This window comes from Diadema antillarum, unplaced genomic scaffold (assembly GCF_040938485.1).
Source record: "Diadema antillarum isolate AM-2024a unplaced genomic scaffold, OU_Dant_1.0 seq00001482_RagTag, whole genome shotgun sequence".
Lineage (NCBI taxonomy): Eukaryota > Metazoa > Echinodermata > Echinoidea > Diadematoida > Diadematidae > Diadema > Diadema antillarum.
The window spans coordinates 22,979-38,396 of record NW_027272221.1 but is presented as its reverse complement, the minus strand read 5'-3'; the positions used below and the strand labels follow the sequence as shown (position 1 = coordinate 38,396).

Here is a 15,418-nt window from a genome sequence, read left to right as displayed (position 1 = left end):
ATAAGGATTGAGAGAATGTAGCAATATTAGTAGAACACATCATTGAAAGTTTGAGGAAAATCAGACAATCCGTTCAAAAGTTATGAATTTTTGAAGTTTTTGTGCAGTAACCGCTGGATGAGAAGACTACTCCAGTGTATTAATAACGTAGATGTCACATGCGTACAACAATATAAGGAAAATATAAAGAGAATTTCACAAGATGCCATCTTTTGAAAAAAGTACACATTCCCCTGACTCGTTACCGACAAATGTTATGGGTAATATTATTCCCCCTGCCTTTAGAAAGAGGCAAGTCAAGAGCTCTTTTGTTATACGAAATAAGTGAAAATATGTTGAATTTTCTTTTACATTTTCTTTATACTGTTGTACGCATATGACTCACAAGCTGTAGTAGTCTCCTCATCCAGCGGTTCCAACACAAAAATTTTAAAAATTCATAACTTTTACATCGATTGTCCAATTTTCCTTAAACTTTCACTGATGTGTTCTACTAATATTGTTGCATTTTCTCAATCCTTATGTTTATGAAGGTGAACTTGTCCTTTAAATGATACTCAACATAGCAACATCCAGTATGGATTATGTAATGACTATTAGTCTCTTGTGGAATTATAAGACTCTGTCACCCAAAGATATATGGAAGGTGCAGGTCTTATGGATATGATTTTAAAGGTTGCACATTTGTGTACTCTGGCTTCAACAAATGTTTGGATCCTGTTTGAACTTTCATACATACTGATTATTTTGTTGGCTAGATTAGTTTCTCATATTTCAATTACTACACATGCACCTCATTATTATCGTTCCAAGCAAGCAAGCGAACACCGAATTAGTGTCCACTGTGGGGTCCAAAGTGATCCATTGTACGTTAATTGTACATGTACACTGCATGTTTCAGGTTGGATTTTGGTCCAAGTATTCCACCAAAAAATGCTCGTATGAAAGCATTTTCTTTTTCATTTCTTGTCAAAGTAATTTTATAAAACACCTTGAGCATTCAATCATAGAAATTGCATTAATATTGTTGTTGTCATTATTACTGTTAAATGCTATTGATTATGTTCTTTGCTATATATGACTAATGATATTAATCCAGCTCATCCTCTTGCACGTACTAATATCTAAAAGGCAATGTTCTGACCTCAGGAGACAAAATATTTCAGATATCACAATGCATGCATCTTTCTGCCAGTGTAGGCATGATTATAATTGCGTACAATACTGTATACATGTATATTTGCATGGTACTTGGTAAATGCGATGCGCATGTATATTGAATTATGACTTTGTGATTTCCAGACCAAGATGTATCCTCCATCAGATTTTGCAGAGTGGCGTATCCATTTGCACAGATACATAAATTACATTGACCTCAAAATGAAAAAGGAAATGGCAAAATCGTAAAACCTTTTTCTCTTTTTTTTTTCTAATTTATATGCACAATTCTTCATTTCACTGAAATATTTGTATATAGTTTTAAGATATACTACATTGTACACATACATAATATTGGCTTGGTCCCAGTAAATTGTTCATTACAATGAAATATTTACAGTGTATATTATTTAGTATAATATATAATATTTAGGCATACATGTATGTATAATGTTGGCTTTGTCCCATTTTGATACTTGTATTGCTTTTTGTTTTTGTTTCTTTTTTTTTTGGGGGGGGGTAAAATTCCCAAGAATACCATTTGAATGCCATATTTTTTTATTCAGTCATGAAAACTTAGATTAAGAGAATCTGGCAAAATTATGTTGTAAATTTCAAGCTGTATAATTACCCATTTTTTGATTTTTTCTCTTTTTATGCCTCCGCCACGAAGTGGTGCCGGAGGCATTATGTTTTCGGGTTGTCCGTCCGTCCGTCCGTCCTTCCGTCCGTCCGTCCGTCCGTCCGTCCTTCCGTCCGTCCTTCCGTCCGTCCGTAATGAATTTTGTGGACAGGGTAACTACCAAAACCTTTTGAGGTATCCTAATGAAACTTGGCATGTATGTGTATTAGGGGGTGAAGTTGTGCCTATCAACTTTTGGGTGCACATGCTCAAGGTCAAAGGTCAAAAGGTCAAGGTCAAATGATTAAAATTTCACTATTTCCCCCATATCTATGCAATGCGTAAAGATATTTTCTTGAAACTTAGTGTATACATGTATTACCCAATTAAGATTCTCTGGTGAAAGTTTGGGGTCATGAGGTCAAAAGGTCAAAGGTCAAAAGGTCAAGTAAAGTGTTAAAATTTTACTTTTTTCTCTGTATCTTGGAAATTGTTCAAGGTATCTTCATGAAACAGTATATATGCATGTACTGACTGGCAGTGGTTATCTAGGGAATTCAGGGTTCATTGGGTCAAAGGTCAGGGGTCAAAGGTCAAGGCAATACTTCAAAACTTTACTATTTTCCTTATATTTATGCAATGCCAGCAGGATTATTTTGTTTAACTTGATGTATGCATGTATAACCCAATAGAAATTATCTGGGATTTTTTTTTTTTTTGCCAGGAAGGTCAAAGGTCAAATGGTCAAAGTGAAAGTGCTGAACTTACTTCTTTCTCCATATCTCGGAAGTGGCTCAAGTTATCTTGAAACTTAGTACATGTTTATGTATGTTCTGCCTGACAGTGATTCTCTTATAAATCAAAGGCCAGATGAAAATGATAACAATTTACTGTTCAATACGGAAATTGCACTTTTTCTCCATACCTTGAAAATTACTCGGTGCATAAACTTATGAAAGGGTCAAAGTCAAGTTAAAGTTCTTAAATCCCCAAATACATGCTCTCCTCCAATTCATCCAATTAAACATACACGTGTAGGTCAAGGAAGGTAAACATTCAATACATTCGTGACAAACATGTCATTTTGATATTTTGCCAATTTTGTGAAAATGTAATCACGCATTGTCCACACATACTATAGACCCATTAGGAGAATCATGCATTATGGCGGAGGCATACCAGTCGCCATAGCGACATTTCTAGTCTTCTTACTAATTTTTTGGCAAAGATAAATAGCATGCCAAAGTATTACATTCTGGAGCAAATTGCACCGTCTAATCTTCCTCAAGGTGGAAAAGAGCTAACCTTGCTTCTTGGAAAAGGATGATGCGTCCTTCTTGTTTGAAATTTGTCATGACCTTGCAGTACCATTTAGAAGAGAGTTTGTGTTATCATGTTTAGATGTGGTTCTTGTATATCAAAGCCCAGGTTACAATCATGTTTAACAACTAGTTCATTGTCATCCTTTCCCAGAAAGTAGAATGGTTCATAACAGATGAAAATAAAGAATCAATATCATGAGAATAATGTTTAATGTGTTAGGAAGCTGGTGTAGCTCTGTGGATGAGACCATGAATTCTCAATCTTGAGATTGCTGGTTCAAGCCTTTTGATCGACTTCAAACTCCTAAAAACCTGTGCACATGCTGAAAAATGCTGTAAGGGTTGATTTTACAGTTGCAGACGTCGTCTTTACACCCCCTACGGTTCAGTACAGTCAACTCCATCATCAAAGTTCATGTAGTCATGCAAATTACTTAAACTTACTCTTTGTCAAACTTTATACACCTCGTAACCTAGGTCTCCGGGATCAGCTGACCGAGGTGGAGGCACATGTAGACCGGGTGCGACAAAATCTGGACAATGGTGAAGATGGACTGGCCGAGATCGAGAGGGGCATTGCTGGCATTCCAACAGGTAACTATGGTGATGAAGATTATGATGATGATGGTGGTGGTAGTAACCGTTATATCACCATGGTGACGAAGAACATGATGATGGTAATGATTTTAGTGATGTTTGTTGTAACTATTAAGTTGCCATGATTACACAAGATAAAAAATTATCTTGTGTTTGAGCCTTGTTATGTTCATATCGTGTCATTCATTTTGGTTGCAGAAATATTCTTAAAAAGATATGTATTGCACAATTTCAAAAATAATATTTGAATTGACAACACATATAGAAGTTAAAAGTTAATGTGTTTGTTTCAGTTGTCAAACTTTGTATTTTGTTCACCACTTTGTGCAAACATAATGAATTTTGCCAGTTCTATCTGACCTTTCCCCATTATGGATGCGAAGTAATATTCAGAGTTGCCAATTTAGATGTAGATGAGATGATGATTCCTAAGGCATGATTACCCCAGGACTTCATGGGTTAAGCCTTTGAGTGTTTTTGAGTACTGGTTGGTGCAGAAAAAAACCCATAGCATAGCACACACAGAAAGGGTTACACCAGAACGATGAGAAATAATGCTGTCTTATGCTCATTGTTTCTGCAGGCGACGGTTGTGACATCGTCACCGAGTGTGATGCGAACGATGCCGACTGCCATGTCGGATTCAGTGGAGAAAATTGTGATGTCGGTGAGTTTGCCTTTCAAGAGACTCTTCAGATATTTATCCTTTTTTGTTTTTCAAAGATGCAAGTTACAAGTAGCTGCCATTTACACCTTGGTTCAATGGTCTCTATTTTGCAATGAAGATTTTCATCCTCACTTTGAAATATTGTGGGTCAATCTCGGTCGGTCGGGAGCATAGATCATTGTGAGATGTAAGGGTAGGTGTCTAGGTAGAAATGGTGGTGTTTATTTCAACAATGGTCGTCTTGGTCCTAGTAGGGAGAGTGGCCACAAAAGTAGGAATAGTAGAATCCTGAGTTGTAATTGTAGTGGCAGTGCAAGTGGTAGTAGTGGAAGTAGTGAAAGTAGTGGTAGTAGTAGTAGTAGTAGTAGTAGTCATTGTCGTTGCAGTACTATTAGTAAAAGTTTGCTGCTGTGGTAATGAAAGAAGTAGTATGTAGTGTAGTCAAAGTGACAATAGAGACCTGTTCATACTTGTGGTACAATTGTACTTGTAGGAAATGCAAAAGGAATTACAGCAATTGCTTTTGTAAAACATGTAGCTGCACTTGCTTGACCAGCTCAGCTACGTTGTTACCGGCATTGTATGAGAACAACATGTGTGACACACATTGCGCATTCTCCTGTGCAGCTTACCTCCGCAACCAGGCCGAGGGGGCGGCAAACACGGCCATGAACGCCGAGGCGATTGCGCGGGATGCCCGCGACACGGCCCTGGGCATTGTTGACCGCGCTGGCGACATCAAGGCCGATCTGAACGGCCTCGACGACAAGATCAGGGAGGCGGAGGAAATGATCTCCGAGGGACAAGTCAGCGGTGAGTAGTCTCAGTTTCAGACTGTGTGTGTTTGTGCTGTTTGCAATCCTTGCCTGGTATACCAGTATGCCAACGATGCAAAGGTGAGAGTGCATTTGTTGAGATGCAGAGCACTCAAGGGTATTTGCAACATTGCACAACATTGTGAATACTCAAGAGTGAGCTACATCTCCAGTAGCATCAAAAACTTAAACCTGTGCATTATTTGTTTTATAAAATGGGTCCATAAACTTTGTTTATCTACATGTACTTTCTTTTAGTATAAGTGAATATTAGTCAGCTACATGTTCATATAGAATTTGTTCAAATGCTGAGATGTCCGAAAATTTTTTTGCAAACGTGCAGTGCGAAAACTTCTGATTAAGACAAATTTTTGAAGAAACATGCACATTGACTTATGGTCAGGAGATGTCTAGGTAGTCTTGTGAAGTGACATTGAAATCTTTTCTTCTCTCTGCCTCTGTCCCTTCCTCTTTTTCTGTCATCTCTTTCTTTCACTCCTCTTTCACTCCTCCATCTCTTTTTCATTTATCATTCCTTGTGTTCATTGATGTATCTATCCATCTATCTACATTGTATCTATCCATCTTTCTATCCATCCATTCATCCATCTATTCATATGTCTTTCTCTCCATCTCGGATGCTCTTGACCCATGGGACTTCAAAACCCTCCAGTGGAGAACCTGCGCGACTTTGAAGTGAGGATACCGACACTGAAAGAGGAGATGACGGGGAAACACGTCGAGATATACAACATTTCGGTCGGCATCAAGTACAACCTGCAGGAGATCCAGAAAAAGATTGCCGAAGCACGTTCCCTGGCGAATGGAGTAAGGGATCATGTCCATTCAGAGAAACCCCCCTCTCCCCCCGCCCCTATATTCTCCCACAAAAAACGTCCCCATCCCCTCGGGACATCAAACCCGGTGCCAGAATGGAAAGCGGCGCCCCTCGAACAAGTCTTTGACAATTTCCCCCGTTTTCATCACAGAGTTGATCTGATCCAGTAGGCCTTCGCTGATTATAGCTTTATGAATTGCCTTTTCTTTCTTGCCCTTAAAAGAAAAATAATAATTCACTCTGCACTAGTATCATTTTCCAATGTATTTCAAAGCCGGGTAGCAAGCGAACAAAGTGGGAGATACGACCCATTTTGCTCTTGGCGGCAGTAAATGCCAGATATTACTGTCATCAGCAAGTAGATTGCTCATCAAATACCAGAAGGTTGTAAGTGTGATAGTGCCCCCCTGCTCCTTAGTGGTGATGCTAGTCTTGTTTGCTGCCATCTAGTGATGACCCTTGGCCAGTGAGATAGAGCTCCTTATTCTTCATGTATATTGCTAAAGGCGTTTGCATTGCCTTCTTTTTTTCTTATGACTTGACTTCAGCTGTAGGTAGGGCTCATTTTATTTGGTTGCTACAACATACATTTTTGTATGGACAAAGGAGATTGAGCCAATACTTTCTCAAATTTCAAATTCTCCTTTTTTTTCCAAGTCTCGAGAAAGTGAAACCAATATAAATTTCTAGTTGATAAACCTTCGAATGAACCAACTTTCTGCACAATGTATTTTGATTTTATGTCTTTTTTTTTCTGCCTGTGGTTAACATACAGCAACATTTATAATGGCTTTGCTTGTCTAACGCACAGCAATCTTTCTTATAGGGACATTAGTTTTGCGATGCGATAGAACACACTGGAGTCTGAGATGAACACTTGAACCAGCCGAACACATTTTTTTTTTCTTTTTTTTTTTTTCTATGAGTGCAGAGTTTATAGCTTTCAAAAGGTGATGATGCACCAAAAACCCAAATAATGTCTAAGTTCTTGTATCTTTTTCTAGTTTTATAAGAATTAAATTCCATTTCGAAAGTAGAAGTTTATCAGCTTATCCCTGTAAGTCCTCTATGATTTATGTTACCATCATCAAATTGGAAACTCTGAATTTTTTCTGTGAGACATATAGTGAGTTTTTATAGTGCACAGTCACGTACTTTCAATGAACTTTATTGAGGAACAATTGATGACATGGATTTGATTCGCTTTCTGTTGATGAAAGTACCCTTTTAAAGAAAATGCTTACAAAGCACTGCGGAAAGTACACACGACAGTACTTTAGATGAATGGAAGCAAAGTATGATTTCAGTGGTTGAATGTTGTCTGCAATGCGAGAGATTTGTCGTGACAAAGCGGTTCAGACTATGTTAACTGATAAGACTGGGGGCTTACCATCATGTACATGATGAGGCTCGAGGTCCGGCCTGGCAGTAGTGTCCCTTGGCAACGCACTTTATCCTCATTGCCATGTACTTCAGTGGAGAATTCTTGGTATCGCCAATCCCTAGGTGTTGTTCGCAGAGCAGCGTTTCAAATGCATTACGGGATAGCTCAGGGGACAAACTTACCCCGGTTTTGGCTGCATATACACTCAGGTCATGTTCTGTCTTTATCCAGGGGTATTTTTTGTTGAAGATTTCTTCACTTTCCATCATGTGACCAGCATATTGAAGCCTTTCCGTAGTGAACCATGACTCTAGTGACCACAAATCAGTAAAATTTAGAAACTTTCTAACTCTGATAAAGTTTAATTATAGCCAAGAAAAAAAGGAGTAACAACGCTGCATTTCTGGTGAAAGTGTGCCAAGCAAATTGAATTTCCTTGGTATGGCAAACCAAGAATGCTTTCTCTATGAAAAAAAAAATGAAATAAATGATAATCATAGATAGATTTGTAGTGTAGGAATCATTCAGCTCAGAGCATAAACAGGATTGTTTCCAGTTTTTAATCCAGCTCCAGTCAAACTTGCAGTGCTGCCCTCGGCCAGCATAACCTTTCTCATATTTTTCAAGAATAATGGCCCTTGTTAAGGAACCGCCTGTACGCCTTCCCCGCATATGGACATGATCCCATTCAATAGTTTTAGACCGTTTTGTACGTAGTGCGAAGAAGACAGAAAAAAAAGAAAAAAAAATTGTGCTAAATGTGTAAGTTTGCTGATGTGAATCTGGTGTCATATCACTTTTTTTACTTTCCATTTCATTGCACAGCACACTGCCTGCAAAAACACACCAACAAAACGTACATCTTGACATTCTGCGCAAATTCCATCATTTTCACTTTTTATGCACACTTTTCTGGGTTGTCTGTCCATCTTCCCTTCTGTAATTGATTCTGTGGACTGTGTAACTTAACAACCGTTTGACATATCCAAGTTAAACTTATATATACAGGCGGACAAAGTCGTGCCTGTCACCTTTAGGGTGGACACGCTAAGGCTCAAAGGAGAGGGTCAAAGTTAAATACTTTAAAATTTCTTTATTTCCCCCCATTTGTCTGCAATTTTCATGAAACTCAATGTACCGGTATACATGTATTACCAGAAAAAAATACTGTAGGGAAAGGAAATATTTGGGCCATGGGGTCAAAGACCAAGCGAAAGTGTTCCAAAATGTTTCACTTTTTCCGATATTTTTGAAATAGCTGAAACATGTTTTGAAAATTGGATGTTACCAGTCATAACTAGTTTTCATTACTTGAAGAAGGTTGTTGGCCATTGGGTCAGAGGGCAAAGTTCAAAGGTTCAGTGAAAATTCTCAAATTTCCTAACATGTGCATTCCGAATCAATTTAGCCATCTAAATGAATCCGGGTTCAACAAATGTATAAAACACTCAACTCATTTGGGTTTGTGCCGTCAAATTTTCAAACATGCCATTTCAATATTTTGCCAATTGTGTGAAACTGTATATCATCTCACATTGTCAAGATGTACTATAGACCTTTGAGAGAAAAATTTGAGATAGCGACATTTCTAGTTTTTTGCTACAATGCTTTAAATGGCAAGTATATAGAAAAATGGTTGAATTGTTATGATTGTATCTAGTCTTGACTGAGCAATGGAAAATTGCTGGGTACTACTTTGATACCAGAAGAAGGTAAAACAGAAGCTTTGTTAGAGGAAGGAATTCTTACGATCAAGAGCTTTAATGCTGAAAGTTTGAATAAGCTTATTGCTAGGTCAATGAACATTCTTTTCTTTTTAAAAAGCTGCCAAACAGGCAAAATTTCATCTGGAATGCTGAAAAATGACTGTGCATAAACCCTACTTGTGCCAAAGAAACAATGAAAAAGAAGGAAAAAAAGCAACCTCCTCCCCCCCAAAAAAAAACAACAAAAAAACAACAAACAAACAAACATTAAGCAAAACAAGCACTGTCCTTACAATTTAATACAACAGCAAGAAAGCTATGCAAGCATGTACGTAAATGTGTGGAGGTAATACAATTGTAAATATCTGCCTACAGCCGTTACTCTCTCTCTCAAATGCTCAGTAATGATGTAAACCAAGACAATGCGCTATGCTAAGTTCAGCGTGATGCTACACTGTCCTGCTCACGAAGAATTTGGCATTCTGTAGGCATTCTCTAGACATTTCTTTAGACGTGCAGAAAGTTTTGATAACATGTATTTACATTTAACACCACTTCAAGCTCTTTGCAGAAATCCTTGATATCTTTAAAAAACCATTATTATTTTAGGCGGCTACATCACACTGCATGCATGTTACCTCTTGCTGTGTTTTAACTTACAATTCTTTTTTTTTGTATGACAGAGTAAGAATGTGGTAAGCAAGTATTATTTACAAATTAAGTTCTGTCTTTAAAAATGTAAAATGTAAAATGCCAGTCAAGTTTGAGCACATGCCAACAGCAGAAATGAGTGATTTGCATGCATTGCAGTGCTGTGTGAAATTCGCCCGACTGTTGTTAAAAACATACCAGGGCCCTGTTTTATGAAGAGTAAAAATTGATTTTATAGTTGATTTCAACTGTAAGTCTATGGCAGCCTGTGTGGTAAGAAAATTTAAAATCGATTTTATCTTTTGATAAAACGGGGCCCTGGTATTATTACATGACATTCATGATCTTGATGTTGTGCTGCCTTGTGTTTCTTTTGACCTTGCATATCATGGATGTATTCTGTGTGTTGCACCTTACATTATACCCGTGGCGAGATTGTGCAATTTAACGCAGCCACGAGAACTTTACTCAGATCGCTCTGGCGTTGCAGTCGTCCCAACCTTGTCGGAGCTAACCCACCGACATGCACTTAAAGGGATAAGGGAATGTTTTGATGAGAGTTTTCATGAGATTGCAAAGTCTTCTAAGAGAGCCAGCTACAACTACATTTGACGTGTTTGATACACGGGTGTATAAAGAGACAGAGGGTATTTTGTCACTGAAATTCAAACATACCTGTGTATAAGTGTCTACAACTTGCAAAGATGCAATTTAACATTATGAGTTTGACTTTTCCCACCAAAGGTATTGTTTAAACTCTGAGGTGCAATTGTAATGTGCTGACATATGCTTTAACAATTTCATACCACGCTCCGTACATTTTCCCCCCGTTTTTGACGACCAAGTTTGTTTGATACAGCTGATTGAAATTATAATAGTAATTCTGCATGGATGTGAGCCTGCTAACCCATCTTGTTTATACATACTCATGATGTTCGCCCATCAGTGTCAGAGAGTTTCAAGTGACTAGATGTGTCGAAATTCTAATCTCTCTCCTTCTCGATGACGTCCATCCCCTGCAGATCAAGGTGGCCGCCAAGTTCGGCCCTGACAGCTACGTGGAGCTGAAGACGCCCGAAACCGTGGCTGAGTCCTCCCCGATCTCCTCCTTCTCCTTCTACTTCACCACCCAAGCCAACGACGGCCTGCTCTACTTCGTCGGAGGTCCCAGTGCTGACGTGAGTCTTTCCAGCCAACTCCTCACACACACACACACACACACACACATACATACCGCATCCATCCAGCTGTCTTCTTCAAATCAATGATTCTTGTGTCCAGTTCTGTTTATTTCCCTGTATTGATGTACCGAAACATTGATTATTCAATGTATTACTCGTAGCCATCATGATAAAAATCATGGGCATTCACACTAGGGTTGAACTTGAACCAATGACCTCGTGGTTGCCGGACAGGCATCATATCCGCTAGACTACTGATTTGTGGTAGGTTATCTATCAACGTGAAATCCTTCCACAGAAAAGTTATTAATCCTATGTGTGCCAGGGTTCTTTGAACAGTGTGTATACAACACTGTGGGGCTTTCTGTACCAAACAGTACTCAGAGCACACACAGGGTGTAAAAGGCTGCTACTGAGCTAGTTTTTGCTCTTGTTCTTCTTCAGCCTACATTTACCATGGCAAAAGCCTTGCAATATTTTCTGCCTCGCATATTAAGTGAAAGAAGATCAGAATGAGCTAAAAAAACCACTGGATTCAGTGAACAGAAGATATTCCAGCATTTCAAGTTTGAAGAGGAAACTTAACCATGCTTGAAATCTGAGAGGGTTGGCGGGAAAAATAATGGAACATATATTTTGTTTCAAGCAAGATGATCTGTCAGTAGTGATTTCACAAGCACGCCTCAAATCCTTGGGAAGTTTGATACTGAAGCCTATCTTCGAAAACTCCTTGTTTTCCCACCACGTTTCAGGATGATTTCATGGCCCTGACGCTGGAGAACAAGAACCTGAAGATGATCTACGACCTCGGCGACGGGGTGACTACTGTGGACGTCGCCGCCAACGTGGCGGACGGGAATTGGCGCTTTGTCGAGGTTGAGAGGTGAGTCGTCTGGTTTTTGGGGTCTCTTTCCGTTACGCCTCGCTTCAGAGGTCAAAATGTGGATGACAATTTTGGAGAGGGTGTATGGCGAGAAGTGTTGGAAAAAGAATCACTGTACATTGCTGTTTATAAAATGGACTTTAGAATCTCTGCAGTCTGATTAGTCAATTATGCATTGATTTTTACTGATCCATACTGAGCCATGCATCTGGTAAAATCCGAATACATGGCTACAGCCTTGTATAGTATTGTAGGTGTACCGAATGCGTGATGAGGGAAAAGGGTTGACTTTCATGTCTTTACGAACCCTATTATATAAAACAAATGATGCACAGGCCTGTTTTGTGGATCAGTGAGAATTGGATGCTCTCGTTTAACTTTGGAAACGGTCTAAAAACCAAAGGGTTCCAAAGTTAAACTCACACGTCCATAATTCTCACAGCTCCACTCTGTCCTGTGCATCATTTTATACTAACGAGGCAAAAGCAATCTTAATGCCATCTACACTTCTGTCGAATGTATCCCATAATTCTGTAGTCACCATGCTGTCCCAATTCAGAGGGCGCTTCTCACAATGGTTTACAGAATCTGACTTGCCTGTGCCAAGGAATTTCTTGAAGACTCCTAGCAGTTCATTACTCGTAGCCATCATGATAAAAATCATGGGCATTCACACTAGGGTTGAACTTGAACCAATGACCTCCTGGTCTTGCTGCCCCTGCTTGTGGAGTGTGAAAACATAAAGTTAATAAGGAGCCAATGACAGGACATGCACAATTGAACTATTTTAAAAACGTGCCGGCATCGCAGGCTTCACTGTTCGCATTTCAGAAGAAGTGTGGCCATTTACCTGTATTCCCAACTCCTTCGCCTTCACTCATGGCACTCTAATACGATGTGATTTGCATGAAATGCAGAGTGATTGTTGTCAGAAGTATTTCTTCTCTCATGGCAAGGATTTATTCCTCTTGACGCCATGACATAAATCATGCTCACAGTACCAGAAACTCTTACCATGCATCCAAAGTAAACTCATTCAATTACCTCATGTTTGTTAATGCTAGTTCCTTTGCAATTTTTATGTTTTATTATTTTTCTTTTTTTAATTCAACATTCACAGTGTATAGACTTTTATGTGCACATTTAGATATGCACCATTTTAAAGATTTTTATTGGTTAACATATTAATATATCACTTCAAGGTTTGCATCTCATTTTTTTTTAATCGAGAAATTGTCATCCCTGAAGAAATTTTTGAAGATTATATTTGTAGCAAAAAAAAAACGCTGCTGAAAACTGCTTATATAGTGGCGAGCCAATGGAGTCAAATGAGTCAAATAAGGGAATGAGCTTTTAATCTAGCAGAATCTTTGTCAAAAGCAAAATGGCGAAGATTATATTTGAGGATTTACTGTTATTAAAATGTTGGTTGGCTGGTTGGTTGGTGCTCTACTTTCCAGGTACGGGAAGTACGCCACAGTGACAGTCAAATCAGAGAGCTCGGGAGATGTGAGCGGAGAGGCAACCTCCTCCGGAGAATTCAACATCCTAGACCTTTCGCCTGACTCCATCATGTACATGGGAGGCGCCCCTGACAGTGCACAGGTAACCATGGTGATGCTGATGGACGCATTTTTTTTTTTTGGGGGGGGGGGAGGGGGTTCATCCCAATGTTGTACTGCGATGATGATTTTTTTATGAGAAACTCAGGATGTCAGACTTTTCACTGAAATAAGCAAAATCAGAACCAAACACAAAAAGAAAGTTATGGGATGTCACAGTTGGACACATAAAAGGTTGATAGAAATGCTGAAGATACATTGTGGAATGTAGGTTGTATGATACTCAGAAGGCTGTGTTGTCATATGGTAGGGAAATGTTTGATGAAGTTTGTTACTGAAGGGTTGTTGTAGTTAAGTAGATAGGACTGCAGGCTCCTAACATTGAGGTCTAGGGTTCAAGCCCTCTGGCAGCAGGAGTAGTACCCCATGTCGAAACACCTCATCCTTGTTGCCTAGTCCAGTGGAGGGAGCTTGACAGCTGTTGGCCGTATTTTTGTATGCATGTACAATTTTCATAGCGACCACCTTACTTTGCCCGCCACCTGCCTTGATAAGGCCACAAAAAAATCCCAAGGGAGGGAAGCCATTTGAAGGACCTGTCTATAGCAGTCATCTTTCTCCAATGGCCATTGTTTGGCTCCCTTGGGTGGCAGCTATAGACAAGTCTGACTTTACTGGCATTACTTGCGGCCATTTTAATTAAATGTACTTGAGTGAGTCTACTCGTGCTTAACCCATTAAGGACGGTTTGATTTTGCTACAACACGCATTTCCCATAGACACTTGCCCGAGTATTGTCAGGACTCATCCTCAACGGGTTAATAAGTTGAGCAAACTGTTGCATTGATTTCTGAGGTGGGCAGTGTTTGCCCGCTAATTGTCTGAGGGCAGCAAAGTGAATCCTCAGTCTTTTTGGTGACATTTATTGATGCTGATCCTTTCGTCTTCCCGTTGTCTTAAAAACAGCTTCCAGCCGGGCTGCCCCGCACCTTTGTCGGCGGCCTCGACGAATTCCAGTTTGGCGACACCCCGCTGGGTCTCTGGAATTTTGTCAATGCCACCAGCGTCAATGAGGGCATCATGAGGTGAGGCGGAGACTCCAGAGAAACTTTTTGACAAACCTGATTTGTTGCTCACGACATATATTGTTCAAGCTGGCCTATTGGTGTGGATGTTAGTGTAAAAGTGGGTGTGGCCGTGAGATGGCTGCTAAACCTTGTTTGTCTACAAGTTTTTTGGAAATATGTGGGTTTAAGCGCCCTGTATATGTCATGGGATGTATTGGTGAGTGACATGAAAGTGGGTGTGTCTGCGGTGTGGATGTATAGATGTGTCCAAGGGAGGATATTTGTATGTCTGTTATGTGCATGTGGGCATGTCCAAGTGAGAAAGTGGGTGTATCTGTTGTCTGGATGTGGGTGTATCCAGAAATATGGTGCTGCGTGTTTCTGCTTGTTTCTGCAAGCAGAAGAAAGAGATGGAAGCCTGTTCCATCGTGAGCTTCTGCCCGTCCAGCCCTCGAAACTTCTCCCAACCTCTGTGCATCTTTCTTCCCACCAGGAACGTGAGTGACCTCGCAGCCACGGTGGATCCCTCCGGCCGCGGGGTCATGTTCGACGGAACGGGCTACGCCGTCGTGCCCCAAGGAAGCAAAGAGATGACGTCCGGCAACCAAATCCAGATCACCTTTAAGACCTTCCAGCCCAACGGACTCATTTTCCTGGCTGGCAGTGCTGTACGTATCTCTAGTGATGAAGTTACAGTTTTCACTATGCCTAACAATACACTTATATGTATTTTTGTAATTAAATGGTAATATATGCCATGATAATAGTAAGTTAAAGAAGAAGACAAAAATGTTCATGAAGTTTAAAAGAGAGAGAATAAAACCCAGAAGTCAATGAAAAAAAAATGGAAGTGATTTGCTTTGTTCGAAGGCATCGCAGTACCCTACTACTAGACGTGAATCACAGTGATACGGACACACAGTCCAAGCAGTTGCTTGAGTATCATTGGTATGATGGCCCCGTGT

The 15,418-nt window shown here is 39.8% G+C and overlaps 1 protein-coding gene across 1 annotated transcript in view; it reads left to right on the top strand.

Annotated features, from left to right (window-relative positions):
• Window positions 1-15,418, top strand: part of LOC139709946 (laminin subunit alpha-5-like) — a gene marked incomplete at its 3' end in the record, with an annotated part of 126,050 nt that overhangs the window by 88,848 nt on the left and 21,784 nt on the right. The window contains 9 exon segments of the mRNA XM_071621897.1: window positions 3,580-3,696; window positions 4,283-4,366; window positions 4,994-5,179; window positions 5,855-6,009; window positions 10,783-10,938; window positions 11,694-11,824; window positions 13,285-13,429; window positions 14,353-14,471; window positions 14,947-15,121. Coding sequence (XP_071477998.1) covers window positions 3,580-3,696; window positions 4,283-4,366; window positions 4,994-5,179; window positions 5,855-6,009; window positions 10,783-10,938; window positions 11,694-11,824; window positions 13,285-13,429; window positions 14,353-14,471; window positions 14,947-15,121 — 1,268 coding nt within the window.